This window comes from Cryptotermes secundus, unplaced genomic scaffold (assembly GCF_002891405.2).
Source record: "Cryptotermes secundus unplaced genomic scaffold, Csec_1.0 scaffold842, whole genome shotgun sequence".
In the NCBI taxonomy this organism is placed as follows: domain Eukaryota; kingdom Metazoa; phylum Arthropoda; class Insecta; order Blattodea; family Kalotermitidae; genus Cryptotermes; species Cryptotermes secundus.
In genome coordinates this window covers 155,964-177,088 of record NW_019736407.1, presented here as the reverse complement: position 1 = coordinate 177,088, position 21,125 = coordinate 155,964, and the positions used below count along the sequence as shown (strand labels likewise).

At 41.7% G+C, this 21,125-nt stretch overlaps 3 protein-coding genes across 7 annotated transcripts in view; all 3 read left to right on the top strand.

Annotated features, from left to right (window-relative positions):
- The window catches only part of LOC111869913 (cytochrome P450 9e2), a 30,099-nt gene extending 29,284 nt beyond the window's left edge, over positions 1 to 815 (top strand). For all 3 annotated transcript variants that reach the window (XM_023861789.2, XM_023861790.2, XM_023861791.2), the window contains one exon: positions 470 to 815. In XM_023861789.2, the coding sequence (XP_023717557.1) occupies positions 470 to 639 (170 nt within the window). In that variant the 3' untranslated portion in view covers positions 640 to 815. The remainder of the gene's footprint in view (positions 1 to 469) is intronic.
- LOC111869912 (cytochrome P450 9e2) overlaps positions 1 to 21,125 on the top strand; it is a 130,977-nt gene that overhangs the window by 74,312 nt on the left and 35,540 nt on the right. The gene's annotated exons all lie outside the window — the stretch shown is intronic.
- Positions 9,158 to 21,125, top strand: part of LOC111869915 (cytochrome P450 9e2) — an 85,168-nt gene continuing 73,200 nt past the window's right edge. Inside the window, exon 1 of the mRNA XM_023861794.1 lies at positions 9,158 to 9,318. The gene's annotated coding sequence lies outside the window, so the exon portion shown is untranslated. The remainder of the gene's footprint in view (positions 9,319 to 21,125) is intronic.

Here is a 21,125-nt window from a genome sequence, read left to right as displayed (position 1 = left end):
TTGAGGAAACAATTGCTGCTCAACATCTTTGCCCTACAAAAATGTCCATCTGGCCCCCTGCCACATTATTACAAATCTCTTATTCTATCATATCAGTCACCCCAAGATTTTTTAATTTGTCTCTTACCTTAATTCTAAGAAAATACTAATAATATTTTGTCCCTATATTTCCTTTTCTTTTTAAATAAATCTTTTGTTGATGAAGTAAGAGACGCCTTGCATAAATCTTTCTTCCTCTAACCTTAAGAGGTCTGTAACTGACTTTGGGCATTCTTTTTTGTTCTCACTATTGTAGCTCCATTATTGGAGCCCTTTGGTCCCTGTACAGTTTACTGGATACTTAGTATCTGCACCATGCTACCAACTGCTGGCCTTACACATTATTACTAGCAAATGTGCTTGCTCACATGTCTAGATAATAGAATAAGAAGCCTTAGGTGTTTATGGATATATGGATTTTGTGTTCCAGGCAACAGATTTGCTCTCATGGAAACCAAATCATTGTTGGCACACCTGCTGTCACGTTTCAGCGTGAAAGTGGTTTCCAAGACACCAATTCCTATCAAAGTAATACAGAAGGGTTTCAACGTAACTGCAGAAGGCGGTTTCTGGTTGGGTCTAGAGAAGAGGACCACTTAAACTGTGTACTATATTATGTTTGTGCATAGAAAATGTGTATTACTTACATACAACATATACTCTAATATTTGTATCATAATATTCGTAATGGTTTGAACTTATATTTTACATGTAACACTGGAAGATGAACCCATACAATGAAAAACAGAAGTAAACTTCAGGCAGTGATTATGAAATATTTGAACAGTATTGAGGGAGAAGAAGAATAAGAAAGGAAAGAATTAGAAATTAAATTTTTAGAGAAGAAGTTATAATTAAGAATTTATTAAAAGATATAGGAGAGAAAACATTAGAATTAAAATGTGAAATAACAACATTCCAGAAATGTGGTTTATTCAATTGCTGAAAAAATCAATATGAGGGCTGGGAAAGAAATTAGAAGGAAAGGTTGTGGTATGTAGGAAAAATTGAAGACTCTTTGTTTGTAGATTGCTACAAAATTAAAACAATTCAAGAACAACAGGAACAAGGGGAGGAGAAAAAGAAATGATTACAAGGAATCTGACTGGGGGTAAAGAGCGACTAGTGCATAAGGCTGACAACTCACGGCCATCTGTGAACCCACTTTCTAGGAAATGTGGCAGCCTCCAGGTTTCATGAACCTCAAAGTCAAAGTCATGATGCAACTGACGGTCAGTCAGTCTGTCTGTCTTGGTGTCGAGCGCCAGCTGGGGCTCATGACCACACATTTCTTTTGAATGAAAATTACTGTCTTGTCTATGTGGGGCGCCCTCTGACGAGAGGTCCGGTCTGTCATTTGTCAGTCAGTCTGTATTAATAAGTCCGCTGTCTGTATTTACATACATTTACAAATACACACTTATTTCTTACTTCTATGTACAATATATACAAGGCCTCTGTTAGTCCAGGCTCAGTACAGCAGATTATGCCCTATTTCTAGTGCGTATTATTCGCTCCCATGGCAGGCTAGTCACTTGAACGGTCGTATGCCTGACCGCCACCAAGTTTAAGCCTCTTATACTTCGCCTTGTCCGATGTTGCGAACATTCTCATTATCATGATTTTGTATTACTTCTGTTTGTTGCCTGCATAATTTTGTTATGTAATCATATACATATGGGATTTTGAATGCCATGTGCAAATCGCGGACTGGTGTGCGCCTTGGAAAATTGCCAGTTATGCGGAGAACCTTGTTTTGCAGGCACTGCAATTTCACTAGATGGGTGTCTGCCGCAAACTCCCAGGCGGGACTAGCATAAGTCATTATGGATCTAATAAGAGCTTTGTGAAGGGTTAGTTTAATATTATCGCTCAATCACTCAGTTTTGAATTGGGAATATACTCTAATGAATGTTCTGAAGGCCTTGGCTTCGATCATTTCTGTGTGTAATCTGCATGTCACTCTCTTATCAACAATTACACCTAGATATTTTGCACTATTTACAAATGGAATATTTCGTCCATTTAGAGTGAGACAAGACTCAGGTGGTCGACGACCACGAGCGAAGTAGACCCCCTGAGTCTTATCTTCATTAATTTTTATATTCCAGCGCTCACGCCAGGTCTCCATTGAGCTGAGACTGTGCTGGAGTTTTCTAACAATAAAACCCTCCTCTCGATCTATCGCATACAGGCAGGTGTCATTCGCAAAGAGGGCCAGGTGAACACCATGAGTTTGGCGGCATCATTTATATACAAGTTGAAAAGAGTAGGGGAAAGGACAGATCATTGTGGCACCCCTGCTTGCATTTCCCTTGGAATTGACATTTCGCCTTCAACCGAGAACCTGAATTTACTTTTAGAAAGAAAGGACAGAATAAGTTTGGTCAACCTGTTCGAGAATTCCACTTTTGATAACTTATACAACAATCCTGAGTGCCACGTGGTATCAAAGGCTTTTTCGATGTCCAAGAACACTGCAGTCGTAGACATTTTTTTGTTGAAATTAATGGTATTTGTTCCTTCTGGAGGAGTCCGAGTACTGGTTGTCATTTGTTTGACGCTAATGACATCAAACCCCAGACTCACCAGATCCTCAGATATATCTTCAGCTGGAGTACTTTCTGTAAGGTGACGGATAACAGCTTTGATGGGTTTCTCAGACTTGAGATAGTAGGTAAATTATGAGAGGATGTTACTCTAGGAATTTTTTGATGGCTGAGGAGTCCAACATTTCCTTCGTGAAAATTCTGGTCCCGCTCCTGGTGTTGCGGAACTCAAAATTTCCCGTGACTAGGTCTTTGACCTTCCTCTGCAACTGCATCAGATTAGTCGTAGAGGTTAGTACAATGGGAGGCGGCCTAACTGACTTGTTGTCCGATGGCTGCTGTTCTCCCGGCTTGTTGGCTGTCTCCTCCACGTCCATTCCTGATGTCCTCAGGGGCGCAAAGAAGTTCTTCGTTTGTACTTCACCCTGGGATTTTATCCTGTGGTCCCTCGAGCCAGGTGTCGTCTTCGGCTTTTTCTTCTGCTCTTCTGAGGAGTTTCACTTGCGCCTTCTTTGTTCGCGAAATTCCTCAGATTCTTTTTTTTTTTGTTCCAGCAGGAGAGACTCTCGCGTCTCCCTGTGGATGGCAGCATAGAGGCGCAGCATGGCTATAAAGAGGGCCTTGCCGTTGAAGTGCTTACAGAGCACTGTCCTCTCGGCCTTGGATTTTGTTATGAGTTGGTTCCATACTGTGCCCTTTCCATTTATGGAGGGCGATGTATGGATAGGTTGCCCTATTGTTCGCAAGCCGTTGCACGTAATTCGATTTCTTCCTGGCAGTCAGGATTATTAGTTGTTAAGTTCTCGTGGTTCCTCTCAAAGGAAGCCATGATTGCCTTCCACCGCGTTTCACACAAGGTCGGCTCCGTCATTTCGCTTGCTTGATAGTTGCCCCGATGCACTAGCCACGCCATTCGCTGTATAGGTTCTGCACACTTTCCTAACTACGGCTAATGTACGAGGAAGTGAACACTTTAACTCACTTGACCCACACAACCCGGCTGAATGACCAATATACTTGTACTCTAGCAGCAGAATAGTCACCCAGTTAGTTCGATCACTCTCGACAACAATCCAACAGACAATCCTCTCAATCCTCCTAAATCGTACCTCTAATCTCAGAACTTACACTCACTGCCAATCGCTCGAATCTAACTCCACGACCCTGTGGAACTCCACGGCTGTTTATATGACACAGGAAAGAAGTTGATGAGTGGACTCCAGTTCCCGTCCTGTCCCAGGGGTGAGTCAATTGGAACTCTGGTTCATGTTTTCATTTTCCTCCTGCTTTCTACATAATCCGAAATCTTGGCTAGTCAGTTGCTCGAAAAGACTCAGAAAGATAAAATTACCAGTGTAAGTTCGAGTTAGAGAGTTAAAAGGTTGAGGATCGGTGAGTGTAAGTTCGTGAATTATTTTCATTGAGAGTGTAATTTCCGCAGTCCGGTGGAGATTCAGAAAGGAGATTGTCTGTTCGATTGTTATCGAGACTGATTGAACTAACTGGATGATTATTCTGCTGCTAGAGGTCTACATGGTTATGAGGAATGCCTTTTCTAACTGCAAAGGCAGTTCCGCAGTTCTGAACAGTGTAAACAACACAGCAAGCCACGAAGAAACACGGACAATACTAAGAATCTCAGTTCTCGTGATAGACAGGCGGCACAAGATCAGCCACCTCCAAAAAGACAAAAAAGACATGAACCTGCATGGTTTATAAATTTTAATCTTGAACAACAAAGTTTTTAAAAAACTTTAAAAAATTTTAATACCAGGAAGGCTGCTGTGATTGTGAGAAGTTGAACATTGTGTATTTAAGACATTATATGTATATGTATATAATTTAACACCTATTGTGATAGTAGTTTCCGGAAAAAGTATTGATGCCCTCTGAGGATGATCTGTAAGGTGCGAATCATGTAAGGGTGATGAGTTTTCAAGTGCTAAAACTTAAATAGTTACACTGGACGGAGTTGTTTTTGCATTTGTAATTGTTAGTGTGACGGACCAGAATGAAACAAATCAGGTTCTTTCAACTCTACTTCCAACCTACCAGCCTCTCGCCATCTGAGACAGCGACTGCTTATTCTAATCCCAACGAAATTAAACCACGATTTTCTAGCCCAACAAATTTTTCAATGAACTATCAGGTCTACCACCACCACAGTTAATATCTTCTAAACGACTCTCGAATCTGATCATTCTCATCGATCCAAGCCTCACGGAAATACTCACGCAACAACTACTAGCAAAAGACTGATTCCAATCAAACTAAACCACGACTCTACCTTAACGTCTCGGAAATTACACTCTCCAATGTCCTGCCTTCAACGTAATCCAATGAGATATCAAATTTTTTCTCTTCCGTGACCATTTAAAATCAGCTGCTGATATTGTTTCGAAAGAACTTAAGCAGGAACCAGACTCCTTCATCTCATGTGAAATCTTTTCCCCAAGCCAATCTATGTTGTCCTGCCTAGCATACTCTGCATGTATTCACGTATACCAGGTTCCTGCTCAGTTAACCTCAGAAAAACAAAATTAGCAGCTTGGTCAAACTTTCATGCCATTTAAAGTAGCAAATGAATTACAGAAGCAGGTTACAACTGATGACACTGTGCTTGAACACAACTGTGAGACGACTGACTTGCTGGGTTGCCTGGGAGTTCAGTTTTTCATTCCTCCGCGAGTTGCGTTGCAATTGCATTACCGTTTCCTCAATTTGAGCTGCTGCATTCAGTTCCACGGGTTCAACTCAGTCTGATAAAAATTCTCGGATATTGCGGTTGCTAGTATCATCGGTGTGCCTCGCCCTCATGCACAACTATACTTAACTACTCATAAATTGCTATGGTTGCACAATTAGGGGCTGCTCTCCATTGCTCCTTGACTCTTCCTCTCCGCATGACAATGCAAGCGAGGGCAGGCGTGATGCAAGCAGTCCGGTGCATCAACGTCACATGAGCAGAAGTGATGACATGCCGATAAACAGAAACATCACAACTATCTGAGGTTCTGACTGCGCTAACAATGGGAGTGCTGTCTTCTGGTTGTAGTCCGCAGAATCCCTGCTTCCCTGCTGCACGTTTCACTTGACGAACTTTTCGACCCTTAGTTGGAGGTAATACGTCCCTCCGAAATGAACCCGACGACACGGTGTCACATTATAGAGATCTGAATTTTTCCAGCAATCACATATATCTCTGCTTGAGTGTTTGCTTCTTTCTTATCATCATCACATAAATGAGATTAAAATTTTTCCAGCAATCACACTTATCCCCTGCTTGAGTGTTTGCTTATTTCTTATCATCATCATCAACACCAGTATCACCACTCCGAATTACAGAGTATCCTTCATAAGCTAGAGCGAACTACTGTCCCTGAGGCTCATACGTAATAGCTTCATGAAGAGTACGCCTGAAATTGAATTAAAGCTCTAGAATTGCTGTCCTCTGAAATCGTGCCTTGGAGAATTTACCGGCATGTCATCTGCATACTTCTGAAATGATTTTCATAGGCTTCCTCTCGCAACTAATATTACTGGCGCTGCAGTTCAAATGGTAATTACCATCATTATTATAGGGGCTCGCAGGCCGTGGTTCGATTTCCCGCAGAGGCAAGAGATTTTTAATTAATGCACAGTGCCCAGACGAACACCGGGGCCTACACAGCCTCCTTTACAATGGGTACCGGAGGCTCTTTCCCTGGGGGTAAAGCAGCTGGGTTGTGAAGCCGACCAGTCACCTGTATCTAATACCGAGGTCAAGAAAGCTGGAGCTATATCCCTGCTCCGCAGTATGTTTTCAAGGCGTGGTGCTTAATTAGATAAGCAAGGTGAAACTTTTCCTTTTTTACCTTTATTATTCTTTTCATTATTATTATTATTATTATTAACCTGTCTAAAACCATAAAAATTAGAATACACAAAACTATTATTTTGCTTGTGGCTCTGTATGGGCGTGAAACTTTGGTCTCTGACTTTAAGGGAGGAACATGGACTGAGGGTGTTTGAGAACAGGGTGTTGAGGAGAATATCGGGACCGAAGAGAGATGAAGTAACGGGAGGTTGGAGAAAAATGCATATTGGATAGCTTCATGACTTGTACTTTTCGCCAATACAATTTTTATGATCAAGTCAAGGAAGATGAGATGGGCATGGAATGTAGCAAGAATGGGGTTAAGAGAAATGTGTATAGGATGTTGGTGGGAAAGCCAGAAGGAAAGAGACCACTAAGAAGATCAAGACGTAGGTGGGTTAACAATATTGAAATGGATCTCAAGGAGACAGGATGGTATGGTATGGACTGGATCGATCTGGCTCAGGATAGGGACCAGTGGAGGGCTCTTGTGAACACGGTAGTGAAACTTCAGGTTCCAATAAATGCTGGGAAGTTGTTGAGTAGCTGCACAATTGGCGGCTTCTCAAGAAGGACTCAGCTACATGAATTATTATTATTATTATTATTATTATTATTATTATTATTATTATTATTATTATTATAACAACATCATTGCCAGGGCCATGTCATACCTCATGCGGTTAGGGGCGCTGACTCCTGACCGGGGAGCGCTGTGATCGACCCCAGATGAATTCATGTGATTTTGCTGTGAACGAAATGTCACTCGAACAAGCTTTCCTCTGAATCACTTTCCAAGTTTCCCCAGCTAATCACCATTCCACCAGTGGAGAACACACGTCTATCACATCATTTTTGTATCACCGTGCCACAAACTGCAAGAAATATGCAACTGTTGAATTCGAGGTTCTTACAGCGGTGATTGTGAACTGTGTGACGCCGTGTAATCCGGTAGCAGTTCGCCTATATTTCGGGGGAACGTACTGCCTTCATCATCAGTGTCGAAGATGTGCTAAACATGAAACGACAAATACGCAAAAGCAGCAAGTTGAGTCACCTTGTTGCTGGCGTTTTTTCCTTCCATGCTTATCTTATCACCCACCGTGAAAATGCAAGCAGTACTTTTTACCTTCACACATTGCACCATGTGCGGTCATGAAATATTTGTTCGCGTACAGACCTTCAGCATGACTTTTCGTGAAAATTCCGTGCAACTTTTAAGCATCTTTCATCATCTTACATGGATAAGTAAACTGAGCAGGTGTGAGGCAACAAAGCTGGAGCAGCACCATAAGCTTGTCTTGTCCGTTGTGTCGCTTTTGCAGAACCATCTTCCAACGCACGTAGCCCGTCAGTAATTTTGTTTTGCGAGTGATTTACATTGCTGCCAACACTGCGAATGGTGGGGTGATCGGTCGAATTGGAAAAAGACGATCTGGTCTACTTTCAGGCACTTTCTCATCATTTGCCTAGATCCTGAGGATAACCAAGGAAAATGTGTCAGGATAATCTGTGTTCCGTCCGAGATTCTATCCGGGCACCTCTCAAATACATGTCGAAAAGTTACCACACTATTTGAGATTCTCGATGGTGTGGTAATTGTAATTTTAAACGTGACTCTATCTTTAGGCAAAAGAAAGAGCCACCCTGTAACAGGCCGTGGAGGTCCATATGGCTGTGAGACTTCAAGGCTCCCACATTTTCTAGGCAATCGGCTCACAGTTGGCGGTGAGGTTGTCAGCTTTACGCCTCCGCCGGCTGCCCTTTAGCTTCACGAAGTTTCCTGGTACTCATTTCTGTCACAGGCTGATTCGACCCTGAGGCATAGTGAGGCTGGAAGTATCATGAATTGAAAAACTCAATGACTTTTTTTGCATATCGAACCCGCGACCTTCCGGCTTATAGCAAAGTGCCTCAACCAACAGGGCTACCGCGTGAAAGATAATGGATATAGCGGAAGGCTGCTTTCAATTCTACCTCACCAGTCAAATTCTTTGGTTCGTCGCAAAGGATCTAATCGGCGTCTACTAGGAAAAATAGGACTATTATATCTAACAAGGAGTAATCACTATCCACCTACAGCTCTATAGCCCCTTGTTGGACTTTGGCCCATCTTTCTGTTTCTTAATCCTGTACACAGTCGGTAGGACTCCTCGGACGGGGGATCAGCCCGTCGCAAGATCGCAAATATTTTTTTAAAACAAATTATTCTTCTGTCGTAAATACTCAAGAGACAAACGAATAAAAAACAGTTTCATAAACGATCTGACCTTAACTTTGTGGGCAAATATCCTACTCCCCTCCATGTCAATATCCTGGAGTCGCCCGTGTTACTGTGGCCAGCAATACACTAGAGGCACGAAGTAAGGACCTGTACTCCGATGCCGTGAAAGCCAACTCTCAGTTCAGAGTCCAGTTGCTGTAGCTAACAGACCGAGATGTCACGATATGTCACACAGAACCTCGCCCTTCACGGGGTGTGTGGAACACGATAATGAACATTCGGGTTCCATGAAGGAGGGGGAGAGTTTCTCACAATCTGTGCGACTATGAACTTCTCAATAAGGGTCCATATTCATGGAATTATGAAACTAAAAGCAAGAGGAGTATGATAGTGTAATGAGTAATGCCCATCTGCGTGACGTCTCAATCCTGTATCACGTCCTTCAGATGACGTCAACTGGACTTACGGATATATAAGGAGATGGCCTTGCTCGCATACTTTTGTCTTGTTTCGAACATCGCTTGTGATCTTAAACCTGCTGTACTGTTCTGAACCCTGGTTGAGATTTTATCATCTACGCCTGCATCTGAAGACAAACCGTTCATATTGTGTCACACAGACACAGGGCCTTCACATTTCCATTGAACAAGGTATGTATACATTTTATTTATGGTTTATTTAGCGACACTGGTAATTCCTGAAATAAGAAGAGAAAAACAGACGTGCAGCAGGATGCTGTAATACATTTTCAATGTTTACATTTAAGTTGAGGTTATCTCGTGAATAAATGTAGTGTGGCATGTAGTCCCTTTGATAGGCAAAGTCCGCGACACAAACAACTAGACGACGCCCTGTAAAGAGCAACAGAGGAAAGGTGTTTTCTGTGCGGTCCGTGCCGAAATATTTCAAGAAGGTCAGTTAGTGACAGTTCAATCTGTCAGTTGAGTTGAGTTGGTTAGTCGGTAAGAGGACTGTTGCAGTTCAGTCCTTGTGAGCTGTTGCTGTTAGAAGCTGGTAGCTGAGGCAAAGAAACCGTTCGGAAACCCAGAGGAAGGCTAACGCCCGCCATTGCAGCCTCTACCGAGCAACGGCTAGCGAAGACATGATTGTGGACATTATTGTGCTTGTTTGTGTGAGTTCGTGTGTGTGTGTGTGTAACGGTGAATTGTAACCTGCGGTCACGCGCTATATCACAAAGTCCAGTAAATCCGATCATCAGTCCAAACCCCGTCTATAATCCCACTCATACACGTACAAGCTGACAGTATCTTACGATATGTTAGCAAAATAAAGAAAACAAACTTCAGTAAAATGTGTAGTTGTGGTAATGACTGGGTCCGCACTTTGTCAATGGATCTCGTTACTGTTAACGTATATCTATGTAATATATATATTTAGTATGTGAAAAAGTGGCGTTATTGTGTAACCGTTAGCCCTTACCTTGGGCATCATGTTCTTCTACTCGTCCTCTCGCGTTGGTCTTTACGTCGCTGGCTGCTGGACTGCTACGGGTGGCGGCTACAGCTGGCTTTACCCAGCTTCACTTATCATGCTTACACACCTCTGATCTTTAGGGTAATGAGTTTTGTTTGGGCGCCAGTAAATGCTACTATCAGTTTACAGATATATGAGAGGTGTGAAGGACTGATAAGGGTGTAGCGGTCGTGGGTAGATAGTTTCGTCGGTAGAGCTAGGATTCAGTTCTCAGGCCGTTTGGTAGGGTCTCGCTCAGGAAGGGAAGTGGGAACTCCTGTTATAACACACACACACTTTGTTCCACAAGACACTTTATTAAACTGTTGTCCATAGTGGACACCACTAACGCACTAGATTGAATTTGCGTCCGCTTGGTTTGCGATCTGTAATACGACATTTGCAGAATGCCTTCTCCTCGAAACTCTTAGAGTCGTCTCGGCCCACAAGTCAACTCCCTAAATTACGTGGATTGATGATTTTCAAAAAATGGGAGTACACTAATTAAGTATTCCCCCAATCCATTTAGGTATTACAGGGAATTTAGGCGCTAAAACTTAACGTAAATCCTTTCAGTAGCTTGAGAAATGTTAAGCTTGGCTTGGGGTTGAGAGACCACCCATCTTTTAAGTTATGGCTTCAAAACTGTCACATATTGTATTCTCAAAGGATTCAGACAAGTAAAATTTTGTGTTAATTTCATCCGAGGGTTTGGGCTAAAACTGCTTCTTGAGGGCAGGAAATAGCCTATGTACCTCTCGTCCATTTGCTGTAGGTTACAAGTAAACCTAACCGAACATGTTAATTTACCTGGATCAAAACATGCTACTAAATTAAATCCAGCTGGGGTTGGCAGATCGGTTACAGTTGGCACATCCAAGAACTTTTGAGTATTGCAAGTAAATATGCAGTTATGGTTTGTATAATAGGTGGCTAGATTCTAAATTATTGTAGATTCCCTTTACAGGCACATAAACCCCGACAATAATTTAGAATCATTCTCTATATTGATCCCCCCCCCCACCTTGGCAGTACAGCCCCAGTGGGCCTAGGCCTACCTCCATGAACTCCGTTCACTTCGGTTTTTCTAGATCTTACACATTCGGTAGGACTCCTTGGGCGAGTGATCAGCTCGTCGCAAGGCCTCTACCTGTAGTTAAACACAGAAAAACGCACACAAACATCCATGCCCTAAGTGGGATTCGAACCCACGATCCCGGCTTCCGAGCGAGAGAAGACAGTGCATGCCTTAGCCCGCTCGGCTACCGTGATCGGCATTCTCTATATTTATACCCTGGTTATATTGCAGTTTTTGTGTGAACGTTTTCTCTTGTGAGTTCACTGACACTCAGCTTTGTATGGTCTGTACGTTGGGGTTATATGGCGGTAATTAGAATGCTGGGAGGTGACCGAAGTAAAACCAGAACAAAGTAGGTGGCATGAAGTTCCTTGCTTGTTTATTCTTCGTCCCTGAAGATGGAGAGGACATGCTGCTCCGAAACGTCAGCTGAGTTTTTACTAACTATACGGAACTATGCCCCGGAATTTAGAAATATTTGCGTTTAAGTCTTTTAAGACTATATTTATTGATCATCCTATAGCATGAGTTCACAAAATTTATAAAAGCAGAAGGTCCAGTTTTGCAGTTTCCTGTCAGGCTGTACGGTGACAGCAGGAACCTACTGTCTCTATACTCCTGTAGCTGTAACATGTTCCTATAAAAGGAAGAAGAAATTCACGGAATGTTTCCCTGGCTGGAGCTCCATTTTGTAGAAACGCTATGTTATTTCTTACTGATTTACTGACACAAGGAACTAAAGGTTATTGTAGCAATCTTCTGCTTCTCTTCGTAATTACTACCAATTCGTACGGATAACGTGCACGGGTATAACAACAGAACAGGAAGTATTCGATATGGAAGTGTCCACGGGTCCTCACGTGATGTCTCCATTTTTCGAGAATGCCTGTGGGTAAAGGCCGCAGATGTTTAAGATCACTTCCGTCCCTCAAGCTTAAAAAAAGTGTTTTGGGTAATGTGACGTAGAATATCCCCATTATTCGTTCTGCTAAGCCCGTCACTTCTTGCACTGACGTCCCCGAAAATCGAGCCACCGTTGCCGTCAAGTACAACAATTATTTATTTATTATTATTGTCATTATTGCATATTGGTAGCTCAGTCAGGATAGTGACTCGGGCTGAACAAACGCTGCAGGGGAAGAGATTTTTCTATTTCTTCAGTGTCCAGAGCGGCTCCGGGTTCTATCCAGCCTCCCAATATCCATTGGATGCAGGAAGCTCTTTTCCTGGTGTATAACGGCCGGTGCGTGAGGCTGATCAGTCACCCAGAACTAATATTGGAGTTAGGAACACGTAGAGCTTATCTTCCAGTTCCCACACATAGCGTGGCAGTTCATTAAAGAGAGGACATCTTTATTTTTAAATTTGTTATTGTTATTATTGCTATATATTATCCATCAGTTTCTCCATCTATGTATGTCATCAGTCCGTGCTTTCCACCCTGTCGCCCCCAAACTGTGCTTCGTAGGATATGACGCTGAAGATAAAGGTTGTTCCCCATGAAGACACGCCCAGGAAAGTTAACTCGGGTACTCCTTCCATAAGAGGAGAGTTGGGATCGTAAAGATAGTCGCTAAGTAACCTCGGCATGTTTTATAGTAACCGTGGTTGTGAGACGTGTTTACGCTAGATTAGGCAGTATTTTAATCTTTATTTATTTTAAAATGCTTAGTTATGTGTTTCAGTAGTTAAAAATGGTATACTAATTTTTTGTATGTGGAGTTTCAAAGACGGGTCATTTTAGTGTGGAACTGCAGTTTCCTGCATACAGCTTGTCCCACTAGGTTTGTGTTCTGAATGTTGTGTGTTTCGAGACCCAGGACTAACAGAAGTTAAATGTAAGTGGTCATCACGAGCAGCAGAAATAGTGCCTGAAACTGAAGTGCATATTTTTCTGCACGCATCATCATCACCATCAATTGTAGGATGGGGTGAGGTTGAGTCCTTTGGAGCTGCAGTCACATTTGAACCAAATGGATCATCCCCTGATGACATGAGAACATGGAGTACCGTGGAAGGATGTCAGAGGAATACTGAGGCGCCCGGAGAGATACTGGCCCCAGTATCACTTTGCCCAACACATATGTCACATGGGGCTTGTTGCGGGCCTTCTGAGAAATCGCTGAAATAACCGCATTATCTAAGACACATCTATATATAGGGCTACTTAACATGATACATACTAATAAGCAATATATAAACGTATTAAGATGATTGTTTTATTTTCAGTATTTCAATGGATTTACGGCGCATTTTGTCTTCAAAATGATTGATGTGTTTTGTATGTCAAGCAAATTATATCATCCACTATAAAAATCTCGGGCATTCATACCTTATAGTTCTTAGAAACAGAAATTACACATTTCAAAAGCGATACCATGCAGAAATACAGGTTTTCTTCAGATACCAAATAAGCATCATAGGCTTTGGTTAGTACTTGGATGGGTGACTGCTTTGGAACACCACGTGTTGTTGGCATTTATTTTGCCGATCACAATGACCGCGCGGTCTGAAGCATGAATCAACTGTCTTCGCTCTCTTGAGGACTGGGATAGTGGGTTCGAATCACATTCAAGGCATGGATTTCTGTATGCGTTATTCCTTGGTTGTCTTGTTCTGTGTGTAGGTAACGGCCTTACGACGGGCTGGTCCCCAGTTAAGGAGTGCTACCGACTCCGTATAAGATTAAGAAACTGAAAAACCGGCCAAGGTCTAACAAAAGAACTGCAGAGCCACAGAAACTGGATAAACCAGTGTGTTTCAGAAATTGTCTCTGCAGCATTTGTTATTCAGCCAATCGATATTTACTTCTCTTATGGAACCAGGAACTTCATCGCCGTCGACAAGAAGGCCCACAATTAGACATTATCCCTCGTCCCTTAACAAATCTTCCATCACATGATCACCATTAGTTCCTCTGCGTCTCTCAGGAGAAAAATTCATGAGGTTCTTCTCCATGAGCATTACATGTAAGCACCACATGACATCAACCGCCCTAAAAATAAAATGTGTGAAAGTAAAGCTAACCCTGTAACAGGTCCTTGAGGCACTTTAACTGCTCCTTTCCGCCATCTTCTTCTTGACGCCACCTACCTTGTCGTTTCTTCTTAATTTATTTTCTCAGGGGTTGATAGGATTAAATTTCTCAGGGTTGATAGGTTTCTCAAGGGTGAGGTTGTTGGGAGCGGCAGAGCTAAGTTCTCTGTCTCAAGGTCTTAACGGGCCACAACTCCGAAGGGCAGGTAGGACACTATATACAACATCACCACACTTGAATTTCAGAGGTATTATTATTTCAATTGATCAGTTGCAACACTTTTACAAGTACAGTTTATCAAACACTTGTTCCTGTCGAACTGTTTGCCACCTTCTAAATTTAGCCCTTTCCTGGTTTAATATTATTATTATACTTGTAACCGTTGTTTCACACTTCACAACAGATTATTACTTGTATATCATTACAGCTTGTTACTACAAAGTTGGCTGATAACCCTTTAAGTTTCTATCTCTAATTCTGGCAATTGACTGACTTCTACACTTTGCCTCAAATTTCAACGTGCCCCGGTGTGTCTGATCTAGATAGCCCCCGGATATGGGACTTCACGTCTGCTCTCGCTGAGCCCCGGTATGTGACTTTACGTCTGATATCTTCAGAGTCTAGTGTTGGACTCCTTCACGTCTGGTCTCTACTGAGTCTGGTGTTTGACTGCCTTTACCCACTGACGCTTCCCCCCGACGTTCAAGTCCTGGCTTTCACCAGTATCCCTGCTCTGTCACACCCTTAAATTTCCGTGATTGGTCAGTTTAAAATTTAGAGGTATTCTAATTAGACATTCCTCCAATCACTTTAACACTTACAAAGGGGTAAAGAAATTCTGTCTTAACGAACTCCTCTCAAAAAAATGACGAATGTGCAGCGTGGCTTGGGACCGTAAAACTATCACTCTCCTAAAATGTGGCATGTACTAGATGCCAAGCATTGAGTATACAATATGATTTTTAGCTATTCTTTCGCGTAACTTTCTAAGAGATTTCTCAGTGGGGTGTCTTCCAGTCTCTGCTGTAAGCGTGGGAAAACGCTAACTCTTAAATGCAAGGATGGACCTAAATCTCGCTACACCTGTTCCTGTCCTTACATTCAAACAATTACATTTCAAATTAATATCATGAATCATATTTAAATAGGCAGCACGGCAGAGGAACGGTTACAGCACATAGGGTTGTGAGACGTAGGGGCTCCCATATTTTCTAGGCAATCAGCTCACAGATGGCGGCAGGGTTGTCAGCTTTACTTGCCGACTGACCGTCCCCCCCCCNGTATTCGTATTACTTATTTCTGTTAGAGGAACAGTCGACTCCAGGGCCATAGTGCGGCTGGAAGGATTAGGCAAATTGAAAATTCAATCATTTTATCAGGAACCGATCCCACGATCTTCCAGCTTGTAGCATAGTGCCTCAATCAACTTCGCTACCACCTTGTCCAAAAGCTGAAAACCAGGTGTACTCGTATTTGTTCCTTGAAGATGTTCAGCTTATGTCGGACAGTCTAGAAGACACCTTCTCGAAGCGATCTGTTGCGTTTCCGACGTAGAGGCATTCAGCGTACTGGCCACGTCCGCGTTTTCTCGGAATCACTGAACTGAACTTTTGCAGTAAATATTCCTTTTGTAACATCCTTTCCCGACGTGAAGATGGGTTTGTCTCTTATGAATACGCTTGGCCTTTTGTCAAGTGTATATTTCGCACACATAACAGGTTATTGAAAATTCTTCCTTTTGTACTACACACAAGTCCTCTGTCAGTACAGGCTTTACAGAGCAGATCGAATTCTTGTCCTTATTTCGTGCCTCCAGCGTACTGGCCACGTCCGTGTTGTCTCGGAAACGTGCCTTCATTCCAAGGCAACACGCCGATTCCATCTCTAGAGCACTGGTTGCCACGGGAACAGCGCTCATTGGGCCGTTGCCTGGCAATGCACATGTCTCTTGTTTAACGACTTCGATGTTCCGGCTTTTATGCGGCAATTCACAATACGTTTCAGTTTAATTTATTTATATTCAGTCTGCACAGAGTCCAGACCGACACTGGGGACCCTCTCCCAGCTTCCTATCTAATTGGGACCGGGGGCTCTTGCCTCGGGGGTAAAGCGGTAGGAGCGAGTAGCTGACCACTCACCTACATCTAATACCAAAGTCAAGAAAGGTGGAGCTGTACCTCCACTCCCCAGTATGTCTTCAAGGCATAGTGCTTAACTAATAGAGAACAGGAAAAGAATACTTCCATATTCACGTGATAATGATCGCATGCGGTCAGAACATGAACATCACGTGAAGTGGAGAAACAATTTAATTATGGTTACGGAAATGATTAGTTCACTTCGGGAATTATGGCATACATAAATACAATGTGTTGGAAAAATCAGATATCTTTTAATGTTAAAGGAGGTGGTACATATAATTACCACTATGTGTTGAAGTGCGTATAGCATAACAATTGTGGCTTCATATCTCGGTAATAGTATCGTGAATTGTGCATAAAGTACAAGTTTCATTCCTGCTACAGCTTTGTTGGGAACGTTTGTTGCTGAGTTAGCATCGCAGAAACCCATGTTGAGTTTCCATATGAAGAGTTCATTATTTCTGTCCGATTTTGAACAATTTTCAAAGTAGACAAATTTAGGTAAATCTGCGCAACATACAGAATGGCTCTAAAGTATTATCGGGGGTTCCCTGGCCTGTAAATGGAAATTCTGACAATAATTAAAATCACCCAGTATAAGTACGCAATATTCCGTCTGCCATTTCTCGAGTTTTTAGTTGCAGAAAGAGAGAGAGAGAGAGAAGATCAATCACACAAACATGGCGACGGTAATAAACGTTTTTGCATCCTATCGGTAGGGACGCAACAAGAATAGATTGTACAATCAAAAAGTCAGTGATAATTTCAATAAAAATAAATATTAGCCTACAGTTTTGAACTGATAAGAAACCCGTGGTTACAGATAATAACATGCAGTAAGGACAGACTGAACAGCATTTAATAGAGACAGATTAAACCCACCTTTCTTACACGCAGTACAAGATGTGAATACATACTGGGGTACAGTCGCTAGAGGGAGTTCTGTGTTTGCTTAGTGACAGCGCAAGTTAGGAACCTCACATGCAACTGCGCAACACATTGCGAAGACCAGACTGAGGCGTAGATGTAGAGACTTAATGACACTTGTAAGGCACTTGGCAAGAATACGGAATTCGCTCGAGCGCGTTTGCTATTAAGTCCGGTACACGGAACAGGAGCGGGGCACGCCATAGCTCAGTTGATTGAGGCAATATGCTACAAGCCGGAGGGTCGCGCTTTCGATTCCCCATGGGGTCACTGGATTTTTAAATTATCTAATCCTTCCAGCCGCACAATGAACCTGGGATCGACTCAGCCTCTAACAGAAATATGTAGAAGGAATCTTCCGTGGAATAAAGGGCGGCCGCCGAGTAAGACTTACAACCTCAGCGCCATGTGTAAGTCGACTGTCTAGAGCAAGGGTCTCCAAACTACGGGCCGCGATGTGATTTTCTCCCGCCAGCGAAAGAATTGTGCAGAAATGCGCCAATTGAACTAATTTTCCAATGAGTACTGGTAAATGTGATTCCGAGCTTATTGACCTCACATATACTGCAGTTCGATGGCTTAGCTGTGGAAAGGTTCTTTCGCGCTTCTTTCAGCTTAGGAATGAAATTGATATATTTCTTACCGGGAAAAACCATCACGAACCACTTTTATCAGATACCAAGTGGCTTTGGAAATTAGCATTTTTGCTGAGCTGTTGAATCATATCAACCATTTGAATTTAAAGTTGCAGGGTGAAAATAATTTAGTCTGTGATTTATTTGCACTTAGCAGGGCATTCAGAGCAAAGTTGATACTTCTGGAAAGGCAAGTGAAAATTGTAACTTTGTTCATATGCTATACTGTGCAGAGTTGCATAAAAAGGGTGAAGCAGAATTTCCTTCCTCGTTTGCAAATTTAGTCATTTAAATTTGAAAGAACAATTTCGGAAGCGATTTGCTGATTTGGATTCCAGTGCTCAGGAAATTAGATTGTTTCAAAATCCATTTGACTGTGATGCTGCAGATGTCCCATGTCAAATTCAATTGGAAATTATTGAACTTCAGGAAAATTATCATATTAAAGACAAATACAGGGAAGGAAATTTGATCGAATTTTATAAATTTTTGAACTCTGAGCAATTTCCAAACTTAAAGAAATTTGCTTGAAAATTTATCTCCATTTTTGGGACGACAGATCTGTGTGAACAACCTTTTTCCCTGATGAAGTACATCAAGTCGAAATACAGGGCAAATTTATCCGATGAACATTTAAAGTCGCTACTTGTGATTAGCGTTTCAAAATTTGAACCTCAATTTAATCAGTTTAAGAATGCAAAAAGAGTTCCATCGTTCACATTAATTGTTTTATTATAATTTGTGATGACAATATGAGCATTTGCTGCTACTGTCTATTGTCATTAATATACGATAATTTATTCTAACGTAATTTGTATTTAGTTTATAAAATTCTGTGCTTTCAATAAAACTCATATACCTAGAGTTATTAATTTCTCACTTTATCCGGCCCGTTGAAATTGCTGAATTACCTAATGTGGCCCGCGGTTCGAAAAGTTTGGGGACCACTGGTCTAGAGAATGTGGGAGCCTCGACCCCTCAGAACTCTGTGGGCTTCCGCGACATGTTACAGGAACAATTTTAACTTCTTTTTTCACAGAAGAGATATATTTTATATATGGGGATATATTACAAAATATATTAAGGATCAATATCTGTATAATAAACAATTGTCCGTCGTCTGTCTCCTCATCCGTCCGACGCTGTTTCTTCAAAATGGTGAACTTAAAAAATTAAATTGGACACGTAATTTTTTTCTCTGTGGAGATTCTACCCCAGGAAAAGGGTTGCGATTTCCCCTTACAAGCTGGCGCTAGGGTCTCAGTGAGCTTTAATCGCTCATTATTTCCTCCATATAAAAAGCACTGGCTTGTGACGACAGACAGTATAATCCCTTCACATATTTCGTAGAAGCCATAAGTAAACCTCATGGAGCTGTGCCCTTCTTGAGAAGCCGCCATTTGTGCAGGTACTCAAGAAATTTCCAGAATTTTATGGAATCCGAAGATTGATCACCGTTTTCAAAACGGCCCTCAATTGGTTCTTCTCTCTGACCAAATCAACCCAATCCGTACCACCCCATCCCATCTATCTAAGAAGCACTTTAATATTAATCGCTCACCTATTTCTTCTTCTTCTTTCTCCTGGTCCTTCTTTCGGCCTTCCCATAATTATCCTATACGAATTTCCCTTCCAAATATTCGTGCTACATGCATTCCCATCTCAACTTTCTTAACTTCCTAATTCTAATTGTACTTGGCGAATAGTGCTCCTAATTACGCAGATTTCTCCAATCTCCTGTCACTTCATCTCTCTTCGGTCCAAATATACTTCTCAACACCCTGTTTTCAAACACCTCACTCAATGTTCCTCCATTAATGTCAGAATCAAATTTTCACGCCCATTCACAGCCACAGACAAATTATACTCTTTACGCATATACACTAATTTTCATGTTTTTAGAAACGAGACGAGAAGACAAAAGCCTCTGGCCTGAATTGTACCAAGCATTACCAGAATTCAATTTGCTCTTAATTTCCTTCTGAAACAAATTTGGCTGGGTTACTATCGTCTCCAAGCATTTGAACGGTGCCACATTTTCAGAGGATCTGTCAGCTGGAACCCTGGTAACGTAAAATGTTTACCGGTGTGATGTATTTGCGTACTTGTTTGTGTTAAGGTAACTGATTTCTTTATTCTATCAGTTATAGGTAATGTATTTCCATGCCATGTCTAGAGATGGAAATTAAGAAATAGCACGCTTTAGCACCGGAATAATGTCCCATTTTATAGGGTCTGTCCGAGGAGAAGTATGTCCTGGAGGTCACAAAAATCACGCGTGTGCATGTGTGTGTCCGTATCCAAGAAATTAGAGTCCAAAATTTTTGAAATCACCAAATAAAAAAAAAAGTTCTCAAAATTTCAGTACATGATTTTCTATATGGTCAGGCTAGTGGAAATTTGATACCGACTATCGAATCCATACTGGGATTTTATTGAATTCATTAGGAATTCTTTACAAAATATAAAGCAACGCCTCTTTCCGAGATCATTTGTCTCCTGTTGTCTGCAAACTAGGGGCAAGACGTAAATAGCTGGCCAGATTGCCTCGCATTCCGATGTTGGATAATCGCACTGAACGTTTGTCAGGCAGTGGGAGGCTTTCCGAGAAAGATGTCAAGTAACTCCTATTTCCAGCCACGTAGAGTCATGAAGACACATTTACGCACAAGGCCATCAATGGATCCATAACAAATTCCACCGATTATGTTGAAAATCTGCATTGGAGTCTTCCATTATAATATCTAATTTTCAACCATGTTGGTTCACAACAAAAAACGGTTTTGCATCAAGCCATAAATAGAATTCGCCATGCATCCTTACAGATTCGCGTTTCTTATTATAATATTAATTAGCTTTGATATGATACGCCGGACAACGCCGCTGGTAATTTCGTGTACTAAATTATGGAGTGCATTCTTTCTAGTTTTGTTTATTGCTGTACATAACAAAAGTCTGCAAGCTTCCACTTTAAGACCATACAAGCTGTTGCTTCCTCATCGTCATAAACTGAAGGCTCTGTATTTTAATGAATTAAAATGTTTTGTATGCAGAGATAACATTTAATCATGGTATTGTTATCTTATCATTAGGTTTTGTTATCTGATAAAATATAAGGTGCAATACGTTACTCATCACAACAAAATAAATTCAAGGTGAAAATGAA